Source organism: Micromys minutus (assembly GCF_963924665.1).
Source record: "Micromys minutus genome assembly, chromosome: 3".
In the NCBI taxonomy this organism is placed as follows: domain Eukaryota; kingdom Metazoa; phylum Chordata; class Mammalia; order Rodentia; family Muridae; genus Micromys; species Micromys minutus.
The window spans coordinates 26214803-26239991 of record NC_137972.1 but is presented as its reverse complement, the minus strand read 5'-3'; the positions used below and the strand labels follow the sequence as shown (position 1 = coordinate 26239991).

The following is a 25189-nucleotide window of genomic DNA, read 5'->3' as shown; positions in this document are numbered from 1 at the left end:
AGGCAAGAACAGCCAGCACACAGCAAGGGTTGCAGGCCAGTCTAAGCTACAGAGTGAGATCCAGTCTCAAAACACTTCATAACACAAAGCAACAAAGAGGCAGGCTGAGGTTGTAGCTCAATTGGTAGAATTCTGGCTTAGCATGCAGTGGCCCCAAGCTGAATCTTCAGCACAGTGAATCAACACAGTGCCAGCTCTCTGGACATATAGGCTACCCTTGGCTACATAGCAAACTGGAAGCCAGCCTGGGCTACGTAAAACCCTGTCTCAAGAGAACAGAACAAAACAAAAAGCAGGAACAGTCAAGTGACTGGTGACTTGGGGAAGGTATTAGTTTCAGAAGGAAACCATGAACCCTCAAAACAATAAAAAAAGACCTCCCCAGATGAGTCCCAACACAAGCCACCTCAGGAAGGCAGTCCACTGGAGCAAACAGGATTCTCAATTCAGGTAGAACGTACTTAGCATGGCTGTGAATCCTGGGTCTTACCTTTCTCAGCCTCAGTTTACTTAACCTATAAAAGGAAAAATAAAACCTACCAGATAAAGGCATAAAAGGCACCCCACAAAGACTATCCCCACTGTGACACATGCGTTTATGCTACCCAGAGCCAGAAGTCAACCAAAACTCTAGGTGCCCTTTGGATCCCCTGATTTTCTAGTTCCCAAAGAACTTTTTTCTCGATGCTTCCACCATGCGGTGGACTCACCTGTCCCTGCTCTCATCTGGGCCGGACCATCCACCGACTCCCCCACCACTGTCCTCAGATGCCATCTCTTCCACTCTGACATTATTACAGCTTGCTTCTCCAAACAGCGCTTCTCAAAATGGTGGCTCTGTGGGTCTTCTATCCTTCTTCTCCAATGTCCCTGCTTCTATGCTTCTAGCACTACCCAGAGCCTCTGGCATGGAGAAACCCATAATCTCAGATAAATTCTCTCAAGACACAACAGTTAGATTGGGGTGCTTGCCACAATGGATCCCATGTGCTTGTGTATGAATATGATGTGTGCACCCACAGTGTGCTTAGGTGTTGCACCAGCAGGAGCTCCTTCAACAGCAGGAGCTGCACCAAAGCCTCTGAAGCCAGAGTCAAACTCTACACCCCTCAGCAACACAAGCAACAGCTTGAGGAACAGCTCAGCGGTTAGGAGCTCTTCCACAGGACTTGGGTTTGATTCTCAGCACCCAAATGGTGGTTCACAACTACCTGTAGTTTCAGGGGAATCTGATGCCCTCTTTTGACTTCCACAGGCACCAGGCATGTTAATGGTGCATAGACATACATGCAGGCAAAACACTCATACATAAAAAGAGATGAAAGAAAGAAAGAAAGAAAAGAAAGAGAGAAAGATAGAGAAAGAGAGAAAGAAGAGAAAGTGGCCCTGAGGATGTAGGAGAGAGTAGAACATTTAAGGAGTTATGGTGGCTCGGGTAAAAAGGTATTGAAATTCTGCTGAGTCTGGTGGCAAAAGCCTATAATCCCAGCTATGTGTATGGTGAGTCAAAAGGATCGACAGTTCAAGGTACAATCTGGGCAATTTGATGAGGCCTTACCTAAAAGTGAAAATGAGACAGGCGTGGTCATAAGCCCAGGAACCACACTTATCTAGCAAGAGCCAGGCCCTAGGTCTGATCCTCAGTCACACATACATATACAGAGACTGACAGACACAGAAAAGGGGCACACAGATTTCAAGTTAACATGGTCGTTGTGAAGCTAAAACAGGCAAGATTTTTATGGCTGAACAGGTCAAGGAAAGGCATGACATTGGCTTACAGACAAAATCAATTTATTTCCTTTAACCATTGTTCCATCCTTTTCCTCCTACAGATCTCACACATGTTCTTTGCATTTCTTTGGATAGTTCATTCTAGACAAGTGATAATATAAGTTGGAGAGGTGGCTCAGTGGTTAAGAGAATTGACTGTTCTTCCAGAGGTCCTGAGTTCAAATCCCAGCAACCACATGGTGTCTCACAACCATCTGTAATGGGATCTGATGCCCTCTTCTGGTGTGTCTGAAGACAGTCTACTGGTGTACTTAAAATAAATAAATCTTAAAAAAACATTAACATGTTTTCAATCTCAAATTTCACTTGTTTATTGCTGAGTAAATATTAAGAAAATCACAGCCAGTCACAGTGGTGCATGCTTTTAATCCCAGCACATGGGAGGCAGACGTGGGTAGAGTTCTGTAAGTTCGAGGCCAGCCAAGGCTACCTAAAGAAACCCTGTCTCAAAAACAATGTAATTGGGAGTCACACTAATGTGTTCTCTGTAGCCTTGTTAACCTTGGTAGTTTCCGGGACTCCTTCGGACTCCCTACATCAGCTGTCAGGAGTTTCGTGAACAATGAACATTTATTCCTTCCTTGCCAATCATTACACGTGTTATTTCCTTCTCTTGTCTTATCCCATTAACTGTGACTTCTGGGACAAAGGGCTAAGGAGAGAGGTCTCCAAGCTTTAAAGTTCCGGATGTCAGTGGGAAACCTTTGTACTTCACACTGCTAAATGTGATGTTAGCTGTGGAGTTTTTATGCTCTTGATTGAGTTGTAGAAGCTTATATTTTTCTCCTCACTTGTGTTCTTGTATAACGTCTTGGTTTAGAGATTAGTGATGCTGATGGCAGAGAGAGAGAGTAAGTGTTCCCTCTGCTTCTGCTTTCTGGAAGAAAATGTGGAGAATTAGCTATATCTTCCTTAAAGGTTTGGTAGTACTTAGCATGAACCTGGGCTGGCGTTTTCTGTCCTAAGTTGTTGGCTCAAGGTCTTTAACAGATGGAAGGCTATTCATATGGTCTAGTTCTTCTCCTGTGTTAGCAAATTCTGTCTTTCAGATGTTATGAGTGCAAAACTGTTTAAATTCTTTTTTATTAAAGATTTTTGTTGGGGATGGTGGTACACACCTTTAATCCCAGCACTTGGGAGCCAGGCAGATCTCTGTGAGGCCAGCCTGAACTACATAGTGAGTTCCAGGGCAGCCAGAGCTATGTAAAGAGACCCTGTCTCAAAGGAAAAAAATATAGTTATGTATATTTGTGTGTGTCTATATCTGGTTATATGCACATGTTCACAGTGCACTTGGAAGTTAGAGGCATCAGATGCCCTTGAGCTGGAGTTACAGGCAGTTGTCAGTACCCTGGTGTGGGGGGCTGGGAGCTGAACTTGGGTCTTCTGGGAGAACAGCAAGAGCTTCGAATGACTGAGTCATCTCTCAACTGCCATCTTAGTTTGTGAGACAGGGTTGCTCACTGAACCCAAAGCTTGCCATTTCAGGGATATTAGCTGGCCCCACAAACTTTCCTACCTCAGGCTGGTGAACCATACCCCTGTCACCTCTCCAACACTGGAGTCTACAGATGTTGTCACACTCTGCTGTTATGGGGGTCCTCTTTTAGTGCCTTACTAATGCCATTAGGCTTATAATAGTCAACCCTCTTTTGTCTAACATCTCTCTTTCTCTTTGTGAGCCTCAGTTAGAGGCTTACCTACCTGATTAACATTTTCAAAAGACCATCTTTGAGGTTGTTGATTGTCTCTTAATTTCCTGTGTTCGGTTTCACTGACTTCTACTCCAGCCTTCAGTGTTCCCTCTGCTTTTCTGGAACTTGATTTGTGCTGAACTTTCAGCTTCTGATGATGGAAGCCTAGAGTTCTAAGGCCAGAACATTGGATGCCTGATTCTACATGGCCTGGCAGGTGTTGTGCATGATTCTAGCCTCATAAATTGTTACAGTATGCTTTATAGCCCAGAATTGATTTATCCTGATAATCCATGACAGCCTAGGAGGAATCTGTGCTGTGTTGCCTCTGGATGATAGAACCTGCAGCTGTCAATTACATCCTGTTGCTGGACAGGCCACTGGGTTTGACTATGTCCTCCCTGATTTTCTGCCTGCTGGCGAGATGGATGCATTCCAGAAAAAGGGGTTAAGTTCCCAACTATAACAATGGACCTGTTCCTTTCTCCTCGAAGTCTTATCAGTTTCTGATTCATGTACTTTGACACTACCACTAAGCACATAGCCCTTAAGGATTGTTCTATCTTCTAGGAAACTTGGCTTCTTTACCTTTGATTAGTCTCTTTACCTTGCAGTCTGCTCTGTCTGAAACTAATGCAGCCAGGTATGCTCCAGCCAACATTAGTGTGGTATATTTTTCCTCACTCTATATATAACTCCATAGGTCTTTTCTTGTTACCATTATTCTCTCCTCTCTCCCCCTTCCTCCCCCTCCCCCTGCCTGAAACCAGGTAACCAAAACTGGCACAAACCCATGAGCCCCCTATCTCAAGCTACAACCAGAAGCATGTGCACTACCCCCAGCCCCTTTTGCCGCATCAATTATTTCTTCCTCTGTAGACCAGAGGCTGAACCAGTTACCTCCCTTGTTTTCTGAGACAGGGTCTCTCACCGAATGATTCAGCCAGGCTATCTATTTAATGTGTTCCAGAGACTTTCCATCTGCACAGTGCTGGGGTGATGACACTGGCCAGCTCTCACAGGTGCTGAAGAACAGAACTGAGTCCTTATGCAAAGGACACTTTACTGACAGAGCCTTATCTCTACCCCTTTTCTGACTGATACAGGACCTTGCTATGTAGACAAGACTGGCTTCCCACCTATTGTAGTCCCCACTCGCCTTTGCCTCCCAAGTGCTGACATCACACACCTGGATCACCACGATCCATTTGTACTTCCTCCCCCCCCCCAGATGCCTCGCAACCCGCCCACTAGGTACATCACATCTCTTCCTCCACCATCATGACATTCACACCTGAATGCGCGCAATTCACCATGACACCTAGATTAAGGTGAGGGACTCTGTGAGCTTCAGCTTTGTCCTCTGTAAACTGGGACTAGAGAGGTTTCAGCCCCTACAGGGCCATTGAGATCACATGTCAAGCATGAGCTGGACTCTCATTAATACAGCTCTGCCTAGCCCTTAGCATCCTGCCTGCTAATTTATTTATTTTTTAAATATTTTTTTTTAGATTTTATGTGCATTGGTGTTTTGCCTGTGTGAGGGTGTCAGATGCCCTAAACTGGAGTTACAGACAGTTTGAGTTGCCATGTGTGTGTTAGTTACTGAACCAGTCAGTAATCCTGTGGAACAGCAGCCAGTGTTCTTAACCACTGAGCCATCTCTCCAGCCCCCTCCTTATGTTTTCTTCTTAGGTTTCTCCTCCTAACCTAGCCAGACCACTACATTTGAAAGTAAAGGCATCAGAAGAAACAGAGAGATGGTTGACAAGGTAGCACCTGGGTGTCCACCCCTCTGCTTATAAACCAGACAAAATTTCTTTATAACATTTTTTGCATCTCTTCAAATTCCCAACTCTCTTCCCAGAAACTGACCCCCACCCCAAGACTCTGCTTTCTGGAGGATTTTTCTGATTGCAGTTCTGGAGATCAACTCAGGGCTTCATATCTGGTGGCAGCAGCACCCTGGCACCTGGCCACTGAGCTACAATCCAGGCATCTATTTTTGATCTTTGTATCCAAAGAGTAATAAACTGTATGTGCACACACTATGTGTGGCAGACCTGTAGTCCCAAGTACTTGGGTGACTAAAACAGAAGTTTTGTTTTACCCCAGAACTTTGAAGCCACCAGGCAAAATACTGTAACCCACACACACCTCTAACTAAACTAATAACGCTGGGTAAATGAGTGTGTGGATAGCCTTTTTGAGCAGGACCAGAGCCAAACGTACCTTTTCCCTCTTTTCTTCCTGAGTCATTCCCTCCCACTCTACGTGTAGCCCACACCAACCCCTAACTCATATCTTCTTACCTTGGCCTCCATTGGTGTTTTTATGTGTATGGGTATTTTGTCTGTATGCATGCCTGATGAGATGGGTCCCCTAAAGCTGAAGTTAGACAGTTGTGGGCTGTCATGTGGGTGCTGGGAACTGAACCAGGGGTCTCTAGAGGTGCAGTTTGTAACCACTGAACCATCTCCCTATCCTCTTTTGACTCCTTAACTATCTAACCTTGGACAAAGTTCTCCTCCGCTTTCTCATTTGTAAAACCAGAGAGGTTCCAGCTTTCTGGCTTCCCTTCCAGTGTTTCCTAGGATGGGAGTTGGTGAGAAAATACCAGAAAATACCACTGCCAGTGTGCCCAGCTCACTGCTGGGCTTCAGATGGGTAATGGAAGGACCATGGAATCAATCCTGGGACCTGGGGAACAGAAGCAAGGAGCTACCTGTATCTAACAGTGACCCTCACCTCTTTATCCCCACGTGTGACTCAATTTCTTTTCACCCTATATGTGTGCCAATAGGAAAAAGATCAAAAAATCTAAAGTTAGGTGATTAGGGGGAGGCTGCAGACGCACCCTCACGTCCCCTCCTCCCTGCTTGCGGAGTTTCAAAGACCCATACTTTGGGGCACTATATTAGTAGTTTCTAGTCTCCAAAGCTGCCCGGACACATGAAGGCTGGAGACAACACAAGGAAAAACAGAGTCGGAAAGAGAAGCAGCAGTTCCTGGGCCCTTGGTGCGTAGGAACCTAAACTCCCGGGCTTTTCCGGAAGCAGAGGCTGAGGCAGGAATGTGCCCCACCCTCACCCCATACCTCCAAGCAGACCTGTAGAGCCTCTTGCACAGCTCCTTGCAAAGAGACAGACCCCAGTTGTCCCAGCCAGCTGCCTGGGAGTCTCCAAGTCTAAAATTAGCCTGGAGCTCTCCACCCAGGCAGTCCCTCCTCTCAACTCTGGCAAACCGGGCCCTGCGGTGAGGTAATGACTGGGAGCCCGTCTGCCCTGCCCCAGGACAACAAGGGGTTAGGAAAAGGTATAAAAAGCAATCCCACCCTCCCACCGTGGTCACCCTCCGCTGCACCCTACAGAAACACAAGAGAAGCGGGCCACCTGGAGTTTGACAGCTGTGTTGTGGCTTTTCCCCAACACCTGTATCCACAGATCCACTCAGCCCTAGCCTGAACTCTGGGGCCTCTAACCATGGGAAAATGTGTGCCAGGGTTTCACCTTGTGCAGTCAGGGTCATTATTACCATTAATAGACCACCACAGGGATTCTCATCGGAACAGCTACCTAAGTGAGCAAGCCTGGAAGGAAGAATCCAGAACTACAGCTCCCCATCAGCAGCAAGGGAAACTGGCTCCCTGGATGGGCACCTCTGCCAAGGGCTTCTTCCCCATGGCTTTGCATGACTCACTAACTCCTACTTCTAATTCCCTCACTTCTGATGGTCTGGTCAAGCTTGTGGCAGGAACTGCCAAAATTAGTGGGCAATTCCTCAGCCAGGCCCTGAACAGAAGTCTTCCCACTCCTCAGCTAAGCACACTGCAGTGTTTATGTGGTGGCTGCCCAGCAGGCAGGAGGAAAAAAGGGTGAGGCCCTAGGGTAGGGCCAGTCCAGTCCAGTCTATCGATCAGAAGTTTAGGGGAGTACTCTGAAGTTGAAAACAATGGTGACCAGGGCTTAGGAATATGCCCCCTAAAAGTTACTGACCCTCTTAAAAGCTGAAGCACCCCACATTGTCATCCAACCTTAAGCCTTCCCCATAGACCCTTCTGGGGGAGAGGGGGAGCCCAGCCTCCCATCTCACTTGGGTAAGGCAAGTTTACACAGTGAGTGATTGTGCGGAGCCAGGATTTGAACCCACGCATCTTCCTCTGGCCGCATTCAACTCAGGATACTGAAAGCTGAAGCAAATACTATTTCTCTAAAGACAATGTCAGAGTTAGATAAGACTAGGAATCACAGTCAGGACTCTGTGTCCTGAGCCTCAGACATCAAAGAACAGAACTGACTCACTGAAAGACGGACAGACAGACAGCTCACATTAGAGCAAGACTGAAAACTGCACCCGGATACCCAGCTCTACTGTGTACTCAAAAAAGAAACGAGTTGCGTTTTTCTGCCTGCCTTTTATTTTTCTTTGTGGGGAGGGGACAGTACTGGAGAGTGAGCCTAGGGCTTTACACATGATGTCAAGCAAGTGCTTAACCACTGAGCTACATCCACAGCCTCTTTTCTTTTTATCCTTTATTTTGGTACAGGGTCTCCTTCAGTTACCAAGGTTGGCCTTGAACTCACTTTGCACCCAGGTAAGCCTTGAACTTGCCACTTTCCTGTCTCAGTTTCCCTAGTAGTTGGAATAAGAGGTGTACATTACCAGGCCAGGTGTTTTTCTTTTCCTTTTTTTTTAAATTAAAAAAATTTAATCAGTTCTGAATATAAGTCCCATGTTGCTGCTTCAGACTCCAGGATCCACTGCAGTATCATGAGGTGAAAGCACACAGCCACCATTAAAGGCCCCAGTTTAGGAGCCAATGGCATGGCTCAGCAGGCAAAGGCATCTGCCACCAAGACTAATGACCTAAATTTAATCCCCAGGACCCACATGGTGGAGATAACAACTCCCATAAGCTGGCTCTAATCTCTACATGTGTGCTGTAATGCAGGGATACACACACACACACACACACACACCACAGACAGACAGACACACACACACAGAGACATAGACACACACATACACACACCACAGACACACACAGAGACATAGACACAGACACACACACATATACCACAGACACAAGCATACACACAGATATAGACACACAGACATAGATGACACAGACACACAGAAACACACACCACAGACAGACAGACACACACACTCCACACAGACATACACACACAGACATAGGTGACACAGACACACAGACACATACACCACAGACAAACAGATACACACACACATAGACACAGACACACACACACAAAATAATGTTTTTTTTTTTAAAGCTTTCAAAGGAGGAGAGAGAGGAGGAGCTCAACACTGAATGGGCTCTGTTCTCAGGATGGGAGCCTAACGCAAAGGAATTTGTTGGATGAAGACCGTCAAGTCTTGACCTGCCCCTTGCAATATGAGAATCCAACATCAATAAGAACATCTTTGAGGCTACTCTCTACCACTAATGTCAAAGCAGGTGTCAAAAGCGAAATTTCAGCAAAGCCACAGACTACCACTAACAGCAGTTGTTACGTTGGGAACATGATCCACCCACAACTAAGTGGCAATGACGTCAGCTGCCCCACTGGTAAGAAAAGATAAACATGGGCTGAGGGTATTGCTTAATGGCAGAGTGCCTTCCTAGCATGCATGATACATTGGGTTCTATACCCAGCACTGAGAAAGTTAAAAAAAAATGATCACATAAGGCCTTCCTAATGCTGCAATCTTTTAATTCAGTTCCTCATGTTGTAGTGACCCCAAACATAAAATTATTTTCATTGTTACTTCATAACTGTAATCTTGCTGCTGTTATGAATCGTAATGTAAATATCTGTGTTTTCCCGATGCTCTTAGTGACCCCCATGAAAGGGCTGTTCAATGGCCAAAGGAGTTGCAACAGACAGGTTGAGAACCACTGATTTAAGAGGAAGAAGAAAGCATTAGCAGCAGATAAAAGGGGAACAAATGGGCAGGCAAGATGGTTCTAAGGAGTCTGGAGCCCAGTTCTGCCATCTGCACAAGTTAATTAAAGTTTTGTAGGCCTTAGTTCCTCATTGGTAAAGCCACGATGCTGGGCAAACAGACTCAACTGTAAAGAGTAACTCGGATGAATTTGTAGCAATCACTTGGCGAACTGTGTTGAGCATGAGTCTCAGGTTGCACAGAGACTCAATCAGGATTTCTGCTGTGGATGTCTGCCATGGGGCTAGGAAAAACAAATGCAGCCATTGGTTATCTCAAAAACTTCAATCGTTAAGACTTGGAGGTGGAGGATAGGTAGCCATCTGATGTGTTAGAGACAGTGCCTTGAAACCAATCCAAAGAGACACAGGGGATTTAAGAACACAGTACCAGGCTGCAGATGCAGCTTAGTTGGTAGAGATTTGCCCAGCATGCCCGGCTCTGTGCACATGCTTGAAATCCCAGCACTTGGAAAGGCAGAGGCAGGAGGATCAGAAGGTTAAGATTATCTTCAACTACATAGTGAGTTTAAAGACCAGCTTGAGCTACGGGAGGTGGGGGACCATCACACAATAGCAGGGGGCGTGGGTATGATGGCAACCTCAGAGGGAGCGTGAACTTAAATATAAAGCAACCGGCTGCCTCTTCCGGCACTTGGCAAATGTTTATAGAACCGTGCTAGGAACTGCCCTAACAGAGCATCTTCCCTAGGGAAGGGGACAAACCCAGACAACAATCTTCACACAACTGCAACAAAGTTCCAAGGAGGATAAGGTCGGCTGATTCCGAAATAAAGAAGGCTCAAGGAAGGAGATCATAGGGTGGGCAGAATGTGACAAAGGGTGGGCAAGCAGAAGGGATGGCAGCAGAACAGAGCACGAACCAATGGCAAAGATGTGAAAGAAGGCTAGCCCAAGGCTTGGGGATAGACACAATCTAAACAGCAAAGCCGCTGGATGGGAGATTCCAGTTTACATGCCCCTTTTACAGAGGAGCTCTCTCCGGCTTCTTTGCTACCACCTGACATCCATCCTCTGCAACTAAGAGAGATTTAACTGGCAGAAATTTCTCATCAATCAGCCCCTGAGAGCTTATCAGAGCACTGGGGAAAACATTTAGGGAATTGCTGTTTAAGGATTCCAGGATAGGGGTCAGGGAACTGAGTACGTCCCCAAAAAATAGTATGAGAACTACCTAAAGGGTGAACAAACTTCTGGAGAAAGGACCTAGTTTCACTATGGGATTCTTACAGGTATACCCAATCCACCAAGTGTTAAAAAAAAAAAAAAAAAATCTCTGTACCAGAGAACTATACGGGGGCAATGCCTAAGTCCATCACTCTAGAAATCACAATCTCTTGGGGGAAGACAAACCCAGACAGAAATAACTCTGATGCAAGCAGACCTTGATAAGTGCTCTAATGGAGGAATAAAAAAGCTGCTGCGAGGGACCAGGGAGCAGAGGTTAATTCTAGCTGGGCTTTCAGTAGGTGAGGAAGGACCCATCCCCATCAGTACTTGTTTTGGGATCCAGGTTTATTATACTCTGGGTATTACCCTAGGCCCAGAATAACCCAGAGTAGAGAGCTCAGTGGTAACAGCTGGCTCCTGCCGCCACGAGGTAAAAAGGGAAAAACTCACCGGCTGGAAGGGCAGAAAGGACACTGCAAACCAGCAGCAGCAGCAACTTTGTTTCTTTTGAACATCTCTACCAGCCTCCTCCTTTCTGGATAACTAAAGGCTTTATAATCTTGACATTCATCGGACGCTTAATCACATCCTGTACCAAGACACCTGTTTTCAAAATGTCACCTGTTGGGAAGCCTCTTACCTCCACAAAGTCACTTTGGACCACTGCCACATTCCTCCTCCCAGAATGTATTACTTTCTAAAATCCTTCCCAGTTGGCTGTTATGACTTTTTTCCTGCCCTTCCCTCACCAGAAACCCGGGGTCTACAAAGGAGAAAAAAAAAAAAAACTCTTAAATGTCATGAGCTGTACTGTGCCCTCCGTGTCGAGGACATTGCCTGGCACCTCACTGTTGCTCAGGAAATACTTGTTGAGTGCTGACTTATCTCCGGACCCCTTGACATTGCTCTCCAGGGCTAGTGCAGTGCCCAGACCCCAGCAATATGAGAAAAATGAAGCACTTCTTTCTTTCTCACAAGAACATTTTTGAGATACTGGACTGATACAGCATCTCTTAATTAAAATGGTCAGGACAGAATGGAGCCAGAGAATCATGTCTGAAACCCATAACCTTGTATTTTCTCCTTTACTCTGTTAACTCTATCATATCTTTTCTTGAGATGACTCAGCTTTTGTCCACCTCCCTGTCAAGCTCCCTGTCTACCCTTGAGTCAACTGCTGAGGTGGCTTGGGGTTAAGGAGGTCATTCATTCGTTCATTTATTCATTCATCCATTCATTCATCTGAGACAAGGAAGACTATGTTACCCTAGCTGACCTGGAATTCACAGAGATCTATCTACCTACCTCTGGCTACTGAGTGCTACAATGAAGGGCCCATGCCACACATCGGGCTATTTCTTTTAATACATGGTTGGAGTCAGGCAAGGTGGAGGCAGAGGCAAGCATTTTTATGAGTTTGAGGCCAGCCCAATCTATGTGATGAGTTCCAGGAACCACCGGAATTACATACTGATATCTTGGAGAGAGAGGGGGAGAGAGAGAGACTGACTCATACCACATGTGCAAAGCTGGCCTCAGATCTGCAGCAGCCTGTTTCCTGTTACACACATGTGTTGTCATGTCTGTCACAAGCCACCCTGTACACTTCCAACAGCTTTATCTACGTACAGTCATAGTTTCCAGGACATACAAACATTCAGTAAATGTCTGAAAATTTGAAATACAAATTAGTAAAAACATTTTAAAGGGACTTTCCTGTCTCAGACCCCTACCTAATAGAATTTATGCTGCTACAGGGCACGCCTTTAATCCCAGTAGTCAGAAAGTAGATCTGGGAATCTGAAGCCAGTCTGGTCTACAGAGTGAGTTCCAGGACAGGTCAAGGCTACACAGAGAAACCCTGTCTATGTGAGTTTTTCTTGAAAAACAAACAAACATCTAAAAAAAGTGTTTAAGACAACTTCTTTGGAAAAATACACCAGAATACTTACACTACAACATGTATGCAGTATTACAATATTGCAACATTACTAGCTTTTTTTAAATGGACACAACTAAGCCCTTTATAATGTGTTTATAAAAAAAAAAAAAAGGTGTCGCCATCAGAGCAAGCTGATACAATTTCAGAGCAATCAACAATATCAGATTATAAACCTGCTTAGAATTGTCAAAAGCACACAATTAATATAGTATTTTAAAGGGATCTAAAACTGTTGAAGCAGACTCAAATAAAACTTATAGACAAGGAAAAAGTCAATAGAATGAAAAAAAGAGTAAAAGTCCTCCCACCCCCCTTGGGTCACTCACTGCTACCGTTGAAAGTTGAAAGTCTCGTTCACTGGGGCTGCCCTCCGATCCCCACCTCCCTTTTCTCAGGAGATCATGAGCTGGGCTTTGCTTCTGGTCCTGGAGGAAGTCCTGGGGTCCCCACTCCCTCTGCTAATCATGGACCCAGAAGTGGCCAAGCCACCGAAGAGGCAGCTAGCTGCATGAGGGTGTGTGTGAATGGTGCCACAGATGTCTGTGAACTCTGGTTGGCAGACAAGTTGGAAAGGAGAGCAGGAAAGTTTGTAAGATGACCTCAGCAGAGAGAACTTTTCTCTTGAAAAACAAAACAAAGCAAAACAAACAAACAAACAAAAACATGGTGTGGAGACCATGTTAGAGATGACATCGACCAGAGGCCCTGGGGAAACTCCACCACTAAGAGTTTAGGCAACTCAATCTTCAAGACTATAGCCAAAATATTAAAAGTAAATAAATGAATAAAGATAGCTGTCCCTTCAGCTCTAGGTGATGTGGAAGAATTCCAGATCTACTCCCAAAAAGAATGAAGCGAAAGCCTTCTTATTTTTATATGGCTTTAGTTTAAATTTATTACCTCATCTTAATAGTTAATCTTCATGGTCAACTTGACTTAATTATACCTGTGAATGGCATGAAAGTGTTTCCAGAAGTTCCACTAAGGAGAAAAGACCCAAATGGCCCTATCTCATGTGCTGGTCCCAAAATGAATGGAGAGGGGAAAGCGAATGCACAGAGACTTCCGTGGCCTTGCAACCATGGTTTCTCCAGCATGGTGGACTGTACCCCAAGCTATTTGCCAAAATAAATCCTTCCTGCCCATCCTAATCATGTTCCTGTTGCTGTGATAAATACCAGGGCCAAAGACAACAGGTCACAGTTCATCATGCAGGGAAGCCATGGCAGGAACCTGGGGGCATAAAGTGGAGCAGACATCACAGAGGAGCACGGCTTACCCGCTTACCCCCTCACCCCCTCACCCCCTCACCCACTCACCCCCCTCTGGTTTGCTTATCCACCTTTCTTACACAGCCCAGGCTCACCTGACCAGGGTGATACCGCCTCCTACTTCAACCAGCAAGCATGAAAATTCCCCACAGACATGGCTGCTGGGAGCCAACAGAAGCCATTCATGGATTGAGAGTCCCTCTTCCAGGTGTGTCACGTTGACAACCAACGGTAGCCACCATATCTCAAGTTACTTTTGACAGGTTTCCTTTTGTCACAGCAACAAGAAATGTCATTAATACAGTTCCTTCCAATTTTTCACTTCCCTTTTGTTTTTAATCATTAAAAATAAATTTTATCAAATAAAAATTTTAAAAACCCATAGCAAGTTAAAGGTAAGATTTAAATTTTTTTCTTTTATTGTTTATATTGGACAGGTTCTCACTGTGTAGCTTTGGCTGACCTGTCATTTTATGTGGACCAGGCTGGCCTTGAACAGGTGGTCAGGGAATATACCTGTTCACCCCTGCCTGCCTGAGCATTCCTCATTTGGTCCAGCCTAAAAACTTCAAGGAGGAAGAAGTAGAGCCCAACATTCGCTGAGCTCTTAACTTCTTGATGTCTACTTAGTCACCTGTATGACAGACTCCTTAACCTCACTGTAAGAAGAAAAGCACTACACCTACACCATGACCTCTGACCTCTGACCCACTCATTGGAGGCATTGGAGGCTTGGAAAGGAATTTAAGAGAGGCCTTAAATCGTTGAGTAACAGAACTGGGATTAAAACCCTGTCTTGCCTTCAAATTCCACATTTTCCAGGAACTATGAAGGCTCTGTTCCATTCGGCTCTCTGCAAATAAAAAAAGGAAATGTTCCACAGACATTTTCCCTTAAGCTTTAGAATGAGTCATCTCAGTTACCATTCAAGATTTACAAATTGAAAACTGAAAAACACATTATTCAATTTCCCGGGTGCTCATATAGAAAATCTTTTGGAAGTCCTTTCTCTATGCCTACCCTCCCCCTTCCTTCCTTCCTTCCTTTATTTTTATTTTATGAGCATTGGTGTTTTTCCTGCATGTCTATCTGTGTGAGGGTGTCAGAAGCCCTGAAACTGAAATTACAGGTCATGAGCTGTCATGTGGTGCTGGGACTTGAACACGGGTCCTCTGGAAGAGCAACGGTGCCCCCTCTCTTAACACCTCACCCTCCTTTTTGAGACAAGGTCTCACTGTGTAGTTCTGGCTGGCCTGGTACCTACTATGTAGACCAGGCTGACCTCGAACTCAGAGATCCACCAGCCTCAGCCTCCCACATTCAAATGATACACAGGTATCATTTCTTCTCCCTTTCCCCACACCAGCCCTCTTCTAAGGCCCTTGTTTACAAGCATCATTTACCTACTATAAGGCAGAACACAGCATACCCTCTACTAGGTGACACAAGAGCATGGCCTAAAAGAAATGGAGGCCAAGCATTGTGGCACAATCTCTGCGAGTTCAAGGCCAGCCTAGGCTATAGAGTAAAAGCTCTAAGCTGGACATAATGATATTCTGATACAAACCCATAATCAAAACACTCAGAAATTGGAAGCAGGAGACGGTGAAGGCCAGCACAAGCGTGTGGAGAGACTAGGTCAGAACACAGTCAGTTGGAGAAAGAGGAGAGCAAAGTCTCTTCCCTGATCTATTTACTAAGCCGTTCATGAAGGGGAGGGACCCCTGATGTCTGTGACTCTAGGGATCTGTCAGCCATGGGTTGGGCAGCGAACATCACACCCACGATCTCTCTGGTCTCTCTTGACACTTGGTGCCCATGTGACAAACTGAGTTTTCTAGCCATCCTGGCTGGATTGTGTGACCAGCACTGTTGGGAAGCACCCAAGCCTTACCGAATTTGCCTTGTTTATATTACTTTGCAACAACAGTGGCTCAGGCCCCAGTGTCTGCCAGTAAATCCTACATTTTTAACGGTCTTTTGGTACAGAAAGGTGAGAATTTATTTTTGGATGACATTCAAATTTCCAATTGGCCTTTTTTTTTTTTTTACAGAAATAATTTTCTAGATGTTTGTGTTTTTAAATCCAGAATCTTCTCTATTCACTAACCAACCTGTTGTACTTTATTTATCTATGTCGAAGTTTCTTTTAAATAATCTCTTAGAGTAGTGAACCAGAGGCAATTTTTTTCCCAATGCTTCTATATATACTGTAATACTTGTATTGATTTCTTTTTTGCCTTATGTTAAGTGGCGTGTAAGAACCACAGGCTGTTAAGATGCTACAGACCAGAAGGAACTATAGGACACAAAAGAGAAATTAGTATAGGCCTGAAAGCAATAGAAAAGTACAGATCTGCAGGTGGGAGACCAGCTCAGGTGGAGAACACTTGCTTAACAAATGAGAGGTTCTGGGTTCCATCCCTAACATTATGAAGGACAGGAAGCAAAAAAGGAAGGGAGGGGGCAGGGAGGAACAAAGAGACGGAGGGACAGAGGGAAGAAGGAAGGGTAGGTAGACTACAAATCAGAAAAATCCCTTATGCATTTCTCTATGGTGTGAAAGAATGAAATTCTAAGGCTAATACCCACACCAAGAGAGAAACAAAAGGCAGCTAACTTAACTAATAAAAATTAAAACTGCTCAAGATAAACACACCTGTTCCAGTATCAGGACTGGAAGAAATATTGGGGGGGAGGGGAGTTCATACACAATAGAGAATTACATGAGACCATGTGTCAAGAAAAACTTTGTGTGTGTGTGTGTAAAACTTATAGAATAAACCACATTATATATGATTCCATTTGTGATATATAGAAAAATCATCTTAATTTAGACCAGCCTAGACTAGTTTATCTATGCTGGTGCCAGTGATTCAAAGAGAAGCCCAAGGGGGTTTTATAGAATTAGTGTTTCTTCATCATGGTTGGCTACCCAGATATACTGTTTATCTAACTATACACTTATAGAGCATCCCCCTTCCCATGTGTGTACATGCCTACCTGTCTGTCTCTGTGTCTTTATCTTGCATCAAAAGGCTTTTTTTTTTTTAAACTAGGAGCTGGAGAATGGCTCTGTAGTTAACAGCATGCATATGGCTCTTCCAAAGAATCTAGGTTGGATTCCTAGCACCCATCAGATGGCTTACAACTACCTCTAACTCCAGCTCCAGGACGGTATGGTATCTATGAGCAGACACACAAACATACATAGATGTCAGGCACTGGTGGTGCATGCCTTTAACCCCAGCACTCAGGAGGCAGAGGCAGGCAGATCTCTGAGTTCAGGTCAGCCTGATCTATAGAGGGAGTTCCAGGATAGGCAGGTTACAGAGAGAAACCCTGTCTCAAGCAAAACAAAACAAAACAAATAAAAGCAGAACAAACATACATAAATAAAATAATAATAAAAAAATCTGAGCAAGGTGATACGCATGCCTTTAACCCAGAACTTAGGAGGCAGAGGCAGGTGGATCTCTGTGAGTTCAATGCCAGCCTGGTCTACACAGACAATTCCAGATCAGCCAAAGCTACAAAGTGAAACTGTCTCAGACATACATACATACACATATACATGTATACATACATATATATATAGAGAGAGACAGAGACAGAGAGAGAGCTATGACAGATAGGTAGGCAGGCAGAATTTTTTTTGTTCTTTTTTTTTTTATTTAAATTTCATGCCCCACCACACCTCCCACCCCCGACAGAATATTTTTGTTTTGTTTTTTTCAAGACAGGGTTTCTCTGTGTAGCTTTGGCTGTCCTGAGACTTGCTCTGTAGAGCAGGCTGGCCTCGAAGACACCCTTCCTTTAAAGCTAGGAATGTAGTGGTACAAAGCCTTAGCTCAAACTCCAGCACGGCCAAAATAATTCATTAACATAATCATTTCTGTTTACCTAATGAATGCTTCCAACCTTTGAGGAATCTGAGCCAGAGATGTGGCTGTTGGTTGAACACTCGCCTAACACACAGGAAGCCCTGGCTTATCCTCCACACCACATGAAAGAACCGGGTGTACCAGGGCATGACTGTCACCCCAGGTATCAGATTCACTCAGGAAGTGAAGGCAAAAGCATCTGAAACTTAAGGTCACCATAGGTACATCAGGAATTGGAGGCCAGCCTGGGACACATGAAAACCTGTCAAAAAGGAGAGAAAGAAAAGCAGAACCTATGAATATGATTAATTAAAGCCCCAACATGCTTTGCTCAGAATACATAATCTATCCATTCAGCCTAACACCCATTATAGACGCCGTCCAAACCAAACGCATCTGTCCCAGAAGTATTCTTTTCTACCAGCTAATCTATAAGTCTATCAATTAGGTAGAGCAAAAGGTCAAAGGAAGACTGCCTCACGGCTTAAATGTATAGTTGGCCTGGTTTAGATCTCGTCGTCTTGGGATATAGGAAAAAAGTGAGTGGAAAGTTTCCTAAGGGGGGAGGCTTTGAGACTGGTGGGAATGGGTAGACTGTGCAGCAACTCCAAGAACAGCCGCCAGGCCCCCTTCCAAAGCAAACTCCATGGTGGCTGCTCTGCTCTGCTCCATAAAGCTCAGCACAGCACTAGAGGGCCAGGCCAGATTCTGTGGCCTGGAAAATTACTGCAGTGCACCTTCCAGCCTCCAATGAACCAGCGCAGAGGCAGTTACTTCAGAAGACCTTGTGCTGGGAAGTAGGAGATTCACAGCCTGAGCAACGCCGAGGACGGAGTATCCAAGTACCGGCAGCTCCGGTGCCACCACACTTAGATCAAGGATCCCTGGGTGGGGAACAGAGGAATTTCTTGCCAAGATCCCCACTGGCACCTTCGGAACAGGCACAGCAGAGGCCAGGTCGGGGGCAGACACAAATAAGGACCAAACACCAACACTCACAAACAGCACAACTCTTTAACTTTTTTTTTTAACTATGTGTGTATGTCTATGTGTATGTGCATAGCGAATTCAGGTTCCCTCCGAGGCTCTGATCCCCTGAAGTTAACCACTGGGCCTTGTGAGTTACCCAACAAGGGCTAGGTGCTGAACCATCTCTCCAGCTCCAGGCTGCTTAACTGTTATCTTTGACATTCATATTCGAAGACAATGGAAATTATGTAAATGATAGTACACAGAACAAAAATCCCTGGGTTTTATTCTTGAGTTGGTCACTGATAAATTAGTAGTCACTGACAAATTACTGTCTGCTAATAGAAATCACCAGGTGCTTTGAAATCTAGAACTGCCCAATGGCTACCAGAGGTATTTTTAAAAGATAGTGTATTACTCTCTTATGCGAATTGGTGTTTTGACTGCATAGATGTCTGTATGAGAATGTCAATCCCCTGGAACTGGAGTTAGAGTGTGAACTTCCATGTGGTTGCTGGGAATCAAACCTGGGTCCTCTGGAAGAGCAGTCAGTGCTCTTAACCACTGGGCCATCTCTCCAGAATTGGTTACCAAAGGTGTTTAAGCAAGTACCTTGGATGTGTCCAGAACTGAGTACTAATTTGAAGGCGCCCACAGCAGCCAGGTGACAGAACAATGTCAAAGTACAGAGAAACAAGCAGGGCACAAGAAAAAGAGCCCGTGTGTCCGACAGCAGGAGCTGTGCCATGTTGAACTCTCCTCTGCTGTAAGGTTCCTCAAGCCATACTACCTCTGCTCTGCCCACACATCTGCCCCATTTATGTTCCCCTGCCACAAATGCTACGGCTCTGCCCTAGGTTACCAGTGCTAAGGAAGTTGTATCCTTTCAAGTAAAATGGCTGTGGTGATATAATCTGCCTGACATCAGTGGGTATCCCTCCCCTTAGTCCCTCCCCTTAGTGCACTCAAGCCAATCACAAGGACCAGCTAGAAATGTGAGGCAGATCTAAGAGGCAGCAAAAGACAATTAACTTCCTAGATGCGAGAGCACTTTGGTGTTCAGCAAGTAAGCCTGGTACTTGGATAGGAACATGCCAGGCCAAGCTCCAAAAGGAAGTCAGTATATACTGTGGACACTCTCTCTCTGTGCTTGCTTTGTACCAAATGTCATCTTTTGGCTCCAACTTGACCCCAACTGTAAGTTCGTTCTATAGCAAGGACCCTAGGAACCATCTGAGTACAAGCTCTGTCTTCTGGCAAAACCTTACCTGATTAAGCATGAATAAATGGGTATAACATGTTTTTTGTTTGTCGGTTGGTTGGTTTTTGTTTTGTTTGGTTGTTTTCAAGACAGGGTTTCTCCATGTAGCCCTGGCTATCCTGAAATTTGCTCTGTAGACCAGGCTGACCTCAAACTCACCAAGATCCACCTGCCTCCCAAGTGCTGGGGTTAAAGACATGCAACACCACACCACACTATAAATACAGCTTGTTAAATCCTACCTGGATGGAGAACCCTTAGCAGTCTGGGCTTCTGGTCATTCAGTACACAGTGGTTATTAACACACTGAAATACTTCGGCGAATGTCTGAATGCAGCAGTCACCACGGGTCCTCTGAGCACCACTGCCACTATTATGATGACCCTGAGAGCTGGGATGTAGCTCAGTCTTTCACAGTTGAGCTTCATCCTTTAGGACCTACATACCCCCCCCCCCCCGTCTTACCACACTCAGCTGCTCTGCATCCCCAAATTCTAACCTTTCCTGGACTCCTGGTCTTTGCTGCCTGAGTGTAGCCTTTTTTCTGCCCTCCATCAGAGCCTTTTCCCTGTTTCAGTTTGTCTTAAGGCAGGGTCTCATGTAGCACAGGCTGGTCTTGAAAAGGGTTAGAATATTACCGTTACCCTTGAACTTCTGATCCTCTCTCTCCAGCTCAGAGTGCTATGACAGGCATGCACCACATCCAGCTTTATATGGTCCTGAGGATCAAACCCAGAGCTCCGGGCACACTAAGCAAAGCATACTACCAACTGAGCTACATTCCCCAGCCTCAGTTCATCAAGTTTTAACTATGTGTGTCTGCATCAAGGTAAGTGCACCATGTGTGTGCCATGCTGGTAGAGGCCAAAAGAGGGCGCTAGATCCTGTGTACTGGGATAAAAAAATCATTGTGAGTTCCCATGTTGATATCAGGAACCAAACCTAGGTCCTCTGCAAGAGCAGCAAGGCTTGTAACTACTGAGTCATCTCTCCAGCCTCAATTCATCAGAATATTACCAACTCCTCACCATCTCCCCAAATGTCTCCACTTCTATGAAATTACTTGAAAGCTGCATCCCATTTTCAGAAATATCACAGCAACATCTTCTTTCCACTTTTGAAAAATGTTTTGCAATGTGGTTGTTTTCATATAAGCACCTTGTTCTACTCCTAGACAAAAAGCTATAGAAAAAAACACTGTGTGTGTGTGTGTGTGTGTGTGTGTGGAGTGTGGTGTGTATGCTCACTATATGTGTTATGTTAACGACACAGGCTGTAGTCATCAGAGAGGAGGGAGCCTCAACTGAGAAAATGCCTCCATGAGATTAGGCTAAGGGCGTTTTCTTAGTGATTGCTGTGGAAGCATAAGCCAAATAAACCCCTCCCCAATTAACTATGATGTTTCATCACAGCAATGGTGATCCTAACTAAGACACCATATCTTGGACATCATATCTAAATGACTTAGCATAGCCAGGCAATGGTGGCACACACTTTTAATCCCAACACTCAAGAGACCAAGGCAGATGAATCTCAGTGAATTCAAGGCCAGCCTGTTCTACGGAGCTAGTTCCAGGGCTACATGGAGAAACCCCCATCTGGAAAAATAAATAATAAACAAATTGATTAATAAAATGACCTAGTGCAGTGCTTTGCTGGAGCTACGTTATTAAACAGACAACTGAGTGAATGGCTGTAATTCTTTTCAGCCGAGGGACCCTTTTCTGTTTGTTAATGATTATAGTTGTTGTCCTTTAAAGTGATCCCAGTTGTGGTTGTATCTTTTCTTGCATATGGAGTCCAAATTGCACACCATCCATATCTTAAACTGCTAGGTTATTTCATGAAGATGGAGCAGGAAGTATACTCCCCTGTCATTACTTGGCCACCCTAGAGTTTGTGACTGCCATTCTGTAGACACGTTTGCAGTGCTAAACCAATAGACCCTCACATGGGAACAAGCAAATGACAGGTTCTGGGCAATGGAAGCCAGCCCCACAGATGACAGGAAGGCGGGTGGCGGACTGAGTTGGCAGAGATTACTAGAAAGTGGCAGGGTGGCTCACTGGGAAACGGGGCCAGGCTGGGGTTCTGGTTACTGTGGTCAAGTCCTGGGTGCAGTCCTGGGAGGAGCAGCTTTACTGCTCCGGTTGCTGTTGGTATGCAGGGTGTGGAAGAGGGAATGATACAATCCCCTTCCCACCTCTCCAGACCTAGTTCTGCCCTCCCTCCTCTGAGAAATAGCATGGAGACAGCACAGGAGGGAAATTGTGAGGCAAAACATCTGAGCTTCTTAATGACAATAAATAAATAAATAAATAAATAAATAAATAAATAAATAAATAAATAGTGAAGCCAGGTGACCGTGGCACAGGCACTCGGGAGACAGAAGCAGGCAGATATCTCATCTCATGGCCAGCATGGGATCTGCAGAGTCCCAGGACAGCCAGAGATAAACAGGAAAACCTTGTCTTGATAGAAAAGGCAAAACAAACAAACAAAGAAAAAGAAAAAACAGCCACACTCTAAATCTCACCCCATAAGGAAGTCAAGGCAGGATCAGGACACATTTCACAGTGGGTTGACCTCAGGGTCCTAGGAATTTACCAAGAGGAAACTGTGATCTTCAGTGATCTAGGCTCTTGTTAGAAACCACAAGCAAAACTAGGCATGATGGTGTGTCTTTAATCCCAGCACTTGGGAGGCAAAGGCAGGTGGATCTCTTAATTCGAGGACAGCCTGGTCTACAGGGTAAGTTTCAGGACAGGCAGGGGTACAGAGAAACCCTGTCTTGAAAATCCAGAGAGACAGACTGACAGACAGCTATCACAAGGAAGACAGGCTATGTGGTATACCCCGTAATCCGCCTTCATTCAGGAGACTGAGGAAGGACAATTTTGAAATCAAACCCAGCCTGCAAGTTGCTGCAGCCTGGGACAGAGTGAGAGGCTGTCTCAAAAAGAAAGAAACCGCAAGGAACACAAAGTCAATTTTGGAATAAGGCGCCGGGAACACATTTTTGGAGAAGGGTAAGTTTGGAAAAGGAAATAATTTTTTAAATAAAATCTTAAAAGCCTGCAAGTCTGGTATGAAGAAGACAGCAGGATCCAGAGACTGGAAGCCAGAGTGCAGCTTAGTATGACCATCTGGACCTTAGTATGGCCGCCTGGACCTGGTCTCGGGAGAGAAAGCGCACCTGCGGCAGAGGACAGGCAAAGAGGAGCAAAGGCAGCCACTCACTTCAGGATCACAAAGCAACTGCTTTCCTGTCTAATTTACGTAGACTATCCCACTAACCATTCTGGCAAAGGGTGTTCCAAGGAGGAGATGACCACACGCCTCCCACCTTTACACACTCCAAGAAAGTTCAGGCACCTGCAACAAAACCTGAGGAGGGGCTCTCTCTCCTTTGAGATGTTTGAGATGTGGCGGAGGCCATACAGTCTCCATATCCCAACTGAGAGGGACCCTGGAGATCCTCTTGATCTCTAGTTACAGCCAGTAGCTTGATCCCTTGTGACAGCCAGTCTCCTAGCTCACAGCCAGAATTATGTCCACAGCCACACAGAGGTAGGGCTTTTTGTGGCATACATCTCCAAACCGATCCTGCTTAGTTACTGATTAGGACAAAAATTTCTTCTGGGCCACAAAAGACAAACCACCACATGCAACTAAGGGAAAAGCTGTTGACCAAAGTATCTCCCAAGAGCGTAGTCTTTTGAGTTTTCTTAAAATAGGAAAGTGAAACCCAGTAAGAAGATGAAGTAGAACTTCCCCCTCAAGGCTGGAGAAGGGCACCTGACCCTTTGGGAAACTTCTCCACTTCTTTCTGGCTACTAGACAACTTTTAATTTTATTAGGCCTATCAAAGGTATGTTGAAAATCACTGCGGATAATCATATCCATTAAGAAGGGAAAGGCCATTTCCTCCCGTTTTCTTCAACAGATACTTGAGTGGTTTGATAAAATAAAAATACAAGTAGGAATATACTCATGGCAGGGTCGCCATGGGCGGAGTCTGGGGAATTGGTTTTATTCGCGAGTTTTGCAGGGAGTGTGAAAACCGTGGAGAAGGCAGTCTGGAGCAGCAGAGAAACTCGCATTCAGGAGGTGGGACGCTTGGAAAAAGAGGCACGCGCAAGGCGGAAAGGCCAGGCGTCCCTCTCTCGGAGATGCTATTTGAAAAGGAACCCCTGAAAGCTCAGCAGGAGGAGAAACAAGAGAGCCAACCACATCAGCAAGCCCAGGGCAAAGTTGAGGCGGCGCCGACCGCACCGTGCGGCCGAGTGCGCCCAGCCCTGGAGCCCGCGCTCGCAAACGGCGCGTTACTCTGTCCGCGAGGCTGTGGGTTCCGCACGGTGGAAGGCGCCCCAAACCTCCACCAGCGCTCCAGATGTCCCGAGAGCGTCTCGACAAGCCGGGGTCCCCGGGAAAGCGCGGGGCGGCGCCGGCACCTGGAATCTGCTCGGAGAAGCGGGTTCCCTCCCGGAGCTCCCGCCCACCTCCTCGCCCCCCGGAGCTACTTACTGTGGTTCAGGGGGTTCCCGCCGGCCTGGGCCGACGCCACCAGCTCCAGATACAGAGTCCAGAGTCCCACCGATACCACGGCGAGCAGCAGCAGCAGCCGGAAGCGCCTCTTCAACAGCTTGATCGGGCGCAGGAGCAGCATCAGCAACGCGGCGCGGGGACTCCCCATAGCGCTTCGCCCGGCCGGCCGCCCCAGCTAGGGCTACCCACCCGTGGCCCCGGCCGGTCGCTCAGCGCGGCGCACAGCCAGACTCCCGGGGTCGCTCTCCAGCCGGCCGGCCGCTCATGCTCGGCACGCTGGGGTGATTCTCAGCTGCGCGGGTGCCTCGCAGGTCTTTCTCCGGCCGCGGAGCCGGGCTCCTCCTCCCCAAGTGTCCACTCCACGCCTCTCCTCGTCGCAGGCCCGCCACCTCCCTCCCTCTCTTCTTTCTCACTCCTGCACTCTGCCCAGGAGGCTCTCCAAGCTGCCCGCCGGCCCTTGCGCTCGCTGGCTGCCGCTAGGGCGCTTTCTCTCAGCTCGGAGCATTACCTTACACCCTACCTGTCCCGCCCATGCCTTGGCCCCGCCCCAAGGCGCAGGTGGGCCCCGCCCCCTTGAGATGGAGGGGAGGGGAGAGGTGGGGCCAGAGAGCTGGTCCCTGACGCAGTCACCCGCTTGGGGTTATATGGGACGGTGTGTGGGGTGTG

The 25189-nt window shown here is 46.2% G+C and overlaps 1 protein-coding gene across 1 annotated transcript in view; it reads right to left on the bottom strand.

The window, feature by feature from the left end:
• Positions 1–24788, bottom strand: part of B4GALNT3 (beta-1,4-N-acetyl-galactosaminyltransferase 3) — an 88125-nt gene extending 63337 nt beyond the window's left edge. Inside the window, exon 1 of the mRNA XM_080915042.1 lies at positions 24503–24788. Coding sequence (XP_080771168.1) covers positions 24503–24671 — 169 coding nt within the window. The 5' untranslated portion in view covers positions 24672–24788. The remainder of the gene's footprint in view (positions 1–24502) is intronic.
• Between the last annotated feature and the right edge of the window lie 401 nt (positions 24789–25189).